Genomic DNA, 7,802 nt, shown 5'->3' on the forward strand with positions numbered 1-7,802 from the left:
AAAGTCCAGGTTCCAACTCACCAGCAGCTCCATGGGGGAAAAGAGCTAGCAATCTGCTCCTGTAAATATTACAGCCTAGGAAACTCTATGGAGCAGTTCCGCTCTCTGGTAGAAGGTCGCTTTGAGTCTGAATTGACTCCATGGCAATGAGGTCATTTTGGAAGCTATGTTTAAGGAGCTTTGGTGGCACATGGAAACTCTGGTGGCATAGTGGTTAAGAGTTTGGCTGCTAACTAAAAGGTTGACAGTTCGAATCCACCAGGCATTCCATGGAAACCCTATGGGGGCAGTTCGACTCTGTCCTATAGGGTCACTATGAGTCCGAATCGACCTGATGGCAATGCATTTGGTTCTTTGTTTGTTTGTTTTGGTTTGGTGGCGTATGGTTAAGTGCTTAGCTGCTAACAAAAAGTTTGACAATTAGAATCCTTCAGCTTCTCAATAGGAGAAAGATGTGGCAAACTGCTTCTGTAAAGATTTACAGTCTTAAAAACACTATGGGGGCAGTTCTACCTTTCCTATAGGGTCACTATGAGGCAGAATTGACTCTCTGACAATGGATTTGGTTTGGTTTTAAGCTGTTTATTTTTATATTTCTGATTGGTTTTCTCCAATAAAAGACATAGGAGAAAATTTTAAAATAGAATATATGTCTATCATATATGTCTAGCTTATTAATAATTCATGATTAGAAAGGCCTATATTTTTCTTGAAAAACCCTGGTGGCGTAGTGCTTAAGTTCTACAGCTGCTAACCATAGGATGGCAGTTCAAATCCGCCAGGCGCTCCTTGGAAACTCTATAGGCCAGTTCTACTCTCTCCTATAGGGTCGCTACGAGTCGGAATCAACTCTACCGCACTGGGTGAGTTTGGGTATATTTTTCTTGCTAATGTATTAGAGGGGGAAAAAAAAGACTGTAACTGTAAAAGACTGTCAGATTTTGAGCGTATATGGTGTACTTTTTTTGGACTGGAGGGGTACTTCATTGTTGGAGAAGAACTTAAGGGTACATTTGAAATAAATAAAGACGTATACACCAGGTGTAACCTAGATGGGAAAGGCTTAGAGGAGGGTGGTAAACCGTTAGCATGCAGTTACCACTTTGTTGTTGTTGCTGTGGTGGTGCTGGTGGTGGTTTTTATTATTTTTGTAGTAGCTTTGACATATAATCACATACCACAAAATTTACACTCTTAAAGGGTACAATTCTGTGTTTCTAATTACGTTTATAGAGTTTCACAGTCCTCATCACTATCTGATTTTAGAGCATTTTCATTTTCCCCTTCAAAACAATCCCCATTCTCACTGGCAGTCAATCTTCACTTTCCCTTCTTCTATCATATGGCAGACACTAAGTTATTTTTTGTCTCTATAAATCTGTCTATTTTGAACTTTTCATATGAATGGAATCATAATAGGTGGCCTTTTGTGAATGGCTTCTTTCACTTAACATGTTTTCATGTTTCATTCATAAAGTAGCATGTCTCGGTATTTCATTCCTTCATATTGTAGAATAACATTCCATTTTATGGATAAACCACATTTTATGTATTCCTTTCCCACTCTATGGACATTTGGGCTATTCCCACTCTTTGATTGTTGTGAATAATTCTTCCCTGAACATTCATACACAAGTTTTTATGTGCATATATATTTTCAATTATCTTGGTAATATACTTAAGAGTATAAGTGCTGGCTAACTTTGTATTTAACATTTTGATGAACTGCCAAAGCAGCTGTAACTTTTTACAATCCCACCAGAAATGTACGAGAGTTCAGTTTCTCCACATCCTTTTCAAACCTTTGTTCCCTGTCTTTTGAATTATAGTCATCTTAGTGGTTGCAAAATGGTAGCTCATTGTGGTTTTATTTCCATTCTTCTATTGTCCAAAGATGCTCATCATCTTTTAATGAGTATATAGGTCATTTGTATATCTTCTTTAGTATGTTCTTCTCTTTTGGTTTTCTAGTTCCAGATCTTGGCATATTTCATTATAATACTTAGTCTTCTTAATCTACCCTTTGCAATCTTCTTCTCAGCTCTTTCATTTAATCATTTTTTCCTTTTGCTTAAGCTACTGTATGTTTAAGAGCAAGTTTTAGTTCTCTTCTGACATCTATTCTTGGACTTTTTCCCCCCTTTCTGTCTTTTTATGATCTTTTGCTTTCTTCATGTATGATGTCCTTGGTGTTATCCCACAACTCGTCTGGTCTTTGGCCATTAGTGTTCAGTATGTCACATCTGTTCTTGGGATGGTCTATAAATTCAGGTGGGATATACTCAAAGTCATATTTTGGCTCTTGTGAACTTGTTTTAATTTTCTTCAGCTTCAATTTGAACTTGCATATGAGCAATTAATAGTGTATTCTGTAGTCGTCTCCTGGCCTTCTTCTAACTCATGATATTGTGTTTTTCCATCATCTTTTTCCACAGATATAGTCAATTTGATAACTGTGTATTCTGTCTGGCAACATCTACTTTTTTAGTAGCCATTTATGTTGTTGTAAAAGGTATTTCCAATGAAAAAGTTGTTGGACGTGTTAAATTGTATCATGCAATCTCCCATGCCATTGGTATCACTAAGGTCATATTTTTCAACTATTGACCCTTTTTCTTTTTTGCAACTCAATTTAGTTTTCAAAACAAGTCAATTAATTGTGTACCTAAGAAGGCAAGCAGTTTTTCCTGGTGCTATCACTAAATTCCAGACAAATCACTTTTAAATCATTATTGTGTAGTGTTGTGATGTTATCTGAAGACTAACAAGTTCTCACTCTAGGATTCCTTCACAATCATGGGTAAACTCTACTCCTATAGATAAGAAGGTTCAACAACAACAGAAAATTATTTTCTATTAACAAACAAAAATCTTTTTAAATATGTTTATTTAAACTTTAGAGGACTACCTTTACTAATAATCCACAAAGTAGTAAGCATATGAAAATCACCAATACCAAAGATTGGGACTACTTTATAATAACCTTTGTCGTTAGTATTGTACTTGAAACATATTGGAACATGAAAGCAGAGGACTGCGCAGAACCTGCAATTTTGTGCTTTATATTTACTTGTTTTCACGTATCATTTGCACAGTGTAAGACAAATACCTTCGGCAAACATTTTAGTGGCAGAATGACAGCTTGCTCTTGTAATAGGAGAATTTTAAATGAAATTGACAATGTGGGAAAGATAATGAATTTTTTATTTATTTCAGGTTGTGAAATTAGTTATGTCCCTTTATCCATCCACCATTCACTGAGCAATCTGAGCATTTATAAATGACAAGTGCAGGATTCAGCACTATAGGATCTAGTCAAGATGCTGGTCTGATTGGAATCATAGAAAAATGTTAATTATTGCTATTACAACTTTTTCAACTCTTACATTCTTTGAATTTAGCATGTATTTTGCACATGATTTTTTTTTTTTTTTAGCAGATTGGTATTTCCACAAGATATTAGGGTCACTAGGAGTTGGAGTCGACTCAACAGCACTGGGTTTTTTTTTTTTAGTATTAGTTCATGTCTTTTATTACAAATTTTGTTTCCCATAGATACACCAAATTTATTTCCAGAGTTATGAAACCATCATCCACCTATATGTTGAAAACCCACAGGGTCACCATTAATAACTCACTTAAGTCTGTCAAGTTTCAGTTCTTTCATCTATAAAATGGGAATAATAAGCTCATACCTTGTAAGGTTGCTGGGGAAAATATACCAAATAATATTTATGAAGTGCCTGGACAGTTCTAATCACATGATGTCTTAGTTGTCTAGTCCTGCTATAATACAAATACCACAAGTGGATACCTTTAACAAACAGAAATTTAATCTCTCACAGTCTAGGAAGCTAGCAACCAGAATCCAGGGTGCCAACAACAAGGGAAGGCTTTCTTTCTCTGTCAGATCTGGGGGAATATCCTTGTCATCAATCTTCCCCTGGTCTAGGAACATTTCAGCTCAGGGACCCCAGGTCCAAAGGATACATGTTCCTAGCTCTGTTTTCTTGGTGGTAAGTGGTCCCCTTGTCTCTCTGTTCACTTTCCTCTTTTATATCTCGGAAGAGATTGGCTTACAATGCAAACTAATCTCATAGATTGAGTCCTGACCCATTACATAACTGCCGCTAATCCCACTTCATTAGCATCATAGAAATAGGATTTACAACATAGGAAAATCACATCAAATGACAAATCGGTGGACAATCACACAATACTGGGAATCATGGCCTAGCCAAGGTGACAGATATTCTTGGGGCATACAGTTTAATCCACGACACATAGTAATCACTGAATAACACCTTCCTATATCACCCTCACATTCATTCTTATCTCAACTCTCTTTCTTTTCTTTCTGACACAGTATCAATCTTTGATGATATCTTTTTATCTCTTTCTTTTGAACATAGAAGAGTTATGGTATACAATGCCAGGAACTCATCAACTTCCTTCAAAACTCACGTCTCAGAGATACACACATTCTTTCTGCATTGGTCTTTAATGCCATCAAGAAAGTGATAAAGGATCTTATTTGAAGCTGAGTACAAAATACACCAAGACAACATGCCTAACACGTGCAAAGATAACACGGTCTAAGTATCACACGAAATTTCCATTCTGCAGCTATGGTACTCCAGAACAAAGCCCCAAGGATCATGGACTACATCAGGTTATACAGGAATATGTACCACATGGTACTTTGGGAATGAATGAGTTTCACCTTTAGTCATAGGAACTTCTGGGTCCTCTTCATTAGAAAACACACTTCTTTCCTGGATGTGAAGCTCAATTTGAATGATATACTTAATGATGGCCATTCAGTTACTTTCTAGAGTCACTATTTCTGTATTTTTTAATTGATGCCAGTAATCATTGTACTCTCTAAAGGGAAACAAGCCTACATCAGTGGTCAATAGATTATTTTTATAGTTTTCCATTAATGTTTGCCTCACATTAATTGCAGTGCATGGTTTCTCTGATATGACAGATGCAAGACAAGAGAGCAGACATTAGTAGCTAAAAGAAGAAATAGAAGGTGAAATGTGGAAGGATCCATATAAAGATAGATAGGCCTTCTGTCATATACTGATCACTTGTTCTAATATGCCTAACTATGGGAAAAAATTAAAAACTATGAGCCTTAGTGCCCTAATATGTAAAATAAGTATACTGGTAATTGTTGCGGAATCCCTGTATAGTGCAAATGCTTAAGGTGCCAAAGAAGAAAGTCCTGGTGACACATTTCCAAAAAAATCAGCCATTGAAAACCCTGTGGGTGACTGCCCTGACTGAGAACACGACAGGGAACCCCTGAGGGGACATGAGAGCAGTAGGATGCAGACCCCAAATTCTCATAAAAAAACAGACATGATGGTCTGACTGAGACTGGAGGGACCCGGAGGTCATGGTCCCAGACCCTCTGTTAGCCCAAGACAGGAACCATTCCCAAAGCCAACTCTTCAGACAGGGATTCTGTGAAGAATGAGCTACTCGGATCAAGTAGACACATGAGTCTGTGTTGGCATCTCCTGCCAGGAGGGGAGATAAGAGGGCAGAGGGGGTCAGAAGCTGGCTGAATGGACACGAAAAGAGAGAGTGGAGGGAAGGAGTGTGCTGTCTCATTAGAGGTAGAGTAATTAAGAGTATATAGCAAGGTGTACATAAATTTTTGTATGAGAGACTGACTTGATTTGTAAACTTTCACTTAAAGCACAATAAAAATTAAAAAAAGAAAAAGAAAACCCTGTGGAGTATAGCTCTACTGTGGCACACATGGGATCGCCACGACTTGAAATTAACTCTATTACAACTGGTACTTAATACCTGATAGTATAGGTTTTGCAGAAGAGTTGAGGGGATTGCAAATAAGCCACGGAAAGTGCTTTGTTGTTGTCATTGTTCTTAGGCGCCATTTTATATTTTATAAATATAAATGCATCATTGTTCTTAGATTCTTAGATTTTCAAATCTGATTTATCCCACATGATGGAACAGAACTACTCCAGAGGGTTTTCTAGGCTGTAATCTTTACAGAAACAGATTGCCAGGTCTTTCTCCCACAGAGCCACTTGGTAGTTTTGAACTGCCAACCTTCCAGTTAACAGTCGAGTGCTTAACCATTGTTACATCAGGGCTCAGAATGCTCAAAATTCTAAGTTACCAGAATAGTTCTTTGGATGTTCAGAGACCGGTCAGTACTAACACCCAGTCCTTTTTTTATTATTATTATTTTTGGTGCTTTAAGTGAAAGTTTACAAATCAAGTCACTCTTTCATACAAAAAGTTATATACACCTTGCTATATAATTCTAGCTGCTCTCCCCCTAATGTGACAGTACACTCCTCCTCTCCACTCTGTATTCCGCTTGTCCATTGAACCAGCTCCTGTCCCCCTCTGCCTTCTCATGTTGCCTCCAGACAGGAGCTGCCCACATAGTCTCATGTGTCTACTTGAGCCAAGAATTTTACTCCTCACAACTATCATTTTCTGTCTCATAGTCCAGTCCAATCCCTGTCAGAACAGTTGGCTTTGGGAATGGTTCCATCTTGGGCTAACAGAGGGCCCAGGGGCCATGACCTCTGGGGTCCCACCAGTCTCAGTCAGACCATTAAGTCTGATAAGACCCACTCATATAGCACAGAAACAAAAGAACTTGTAACTCCTCCTGATGTTTATTTGCATGACCCATAATACTGAAATCCCAGTCTTTAACTTCCAACATAGAGCAGGGACAGGGAGAGAAAACTGGAGATACCTGAATGATAAGACTTGCGTCTTTTTTACATTGCATAAATAAACACGTACCTCAAATTTCTTCTTCTCTTCCTTCATAAAATTCCCAGAGGAAAATGACAGCAGGAAATCACTCCACAGTGACTAAGTTCATCCTCGCTGGGCTAACAGACAAACCAGAGCTCCAGCTGCCCCTCTTTATTTTCTTCCTAGGAGTCTATGTGGTCACAGTGGTGGGGAATCTGGGCATGATCACACTGATTGGGCTCAGTTCTCACTTGCACACCCCCATGTACTATTTTCTCAGCAGTTTGTCCTTCATTGACCTCTGCTATTCCACTGTCATTACTCCCAAAATGCTGGTAAACTTTGTGACAGAGAAGAACACCATCTCCTACCCTGAATGCATGACTCAGCTCTACTTCTTTGCTTTTTTTATTATATCAGAATGTCATATGTTGGCTGTGATGGCATATGATCGCTATGTTGCCATCTGTAATCCATTGCTTTACAATGTCGCCATGTCATATCAGGTCTTTTCCTGGTTGATAGCTGAGGTATACATGATGGGCTCCATTGGTGCCACAGCTATTACAGGTTGCATGCTAAAAGTGGTTTACTGCAAGGCTAAAATAATTAACCATTACTTCTGTGATGTTTATCCACTACTGGAGCTCTCCTGCTCCAACACTTACTTAAATGAAGTGGTAGTTATGTGCTTCACTGCATTTAATATTCTTGCACCAACCTTGACCATCCTTGGCTCCTATGTCTCCATCATTGCCAGCATCCTGCGAATCCATTCCACTGAGGGCAGATCCAAAGCCTTCAGTACATGCAGCTCCCACATCTCAGCTATTACACTATTCTATGGTTCTATAGCATTCATGTACCTGCAGGCATCAAATGGCAGCTCCATGGACCAAAGCAAAGTGTCTTCTGTGTTTTACACCAGTATTGTGCCAATGCTGAATCCCTTGATCTACAGCCTGAGGAATAAGGATGTCAAAGTTGCTCTTTATAAAATCATTCAGAAAAGACTATTTTGCATTAGCAAAGATTTCTAA

The 7,802-nt window shown here is 38.3% G+C and overlaps 1 protein-coding gene across 1 annotated transcript; it reads left to right on the plus strand.

Moving 5' to 3' along the window:
- Positions 1 to 6,851: 6,851 nt before the first annotated feature.
- On the plus strand, positions 6,852 to 7,802 carry LOC126061037 (olfactory receptor 150-like). Its single transcript, XM_049857420.1, has one exon. The coding sequence runs from the start codon at positions 6,852 to 6,854 to the stop codon at positions 7,800 to 7,802; it is 951 nt and encodes a 316-aa protein (XP_049713377.1).

The sequence above is a fragment of the Elephas maximus genome, chromosome 17 (genome assembly GCF_024166365.1).
Source record: "Elephas maximus indicus isolate mEleMax1 chromosome 17, mEleMax1 primary haplotype, whole genome shotgun sequence".
NCBI classification, from domain to species: domain Eukaryota; kingdom Metazoa; phylum Chordata; class Mammalia; order Proboscidea; family Elephantidae; genus Elephas; species Elephas maximus.

Excerpts from the sequence above, each read along its gene's own strand:
- LOC126061037 (XM_049857420.1), top strand. The coding sequence starts at position 6,852 with ATGACAGCAGGAAATCACTCCACAGTGACTAAGTTCATCCTCGCTGGG.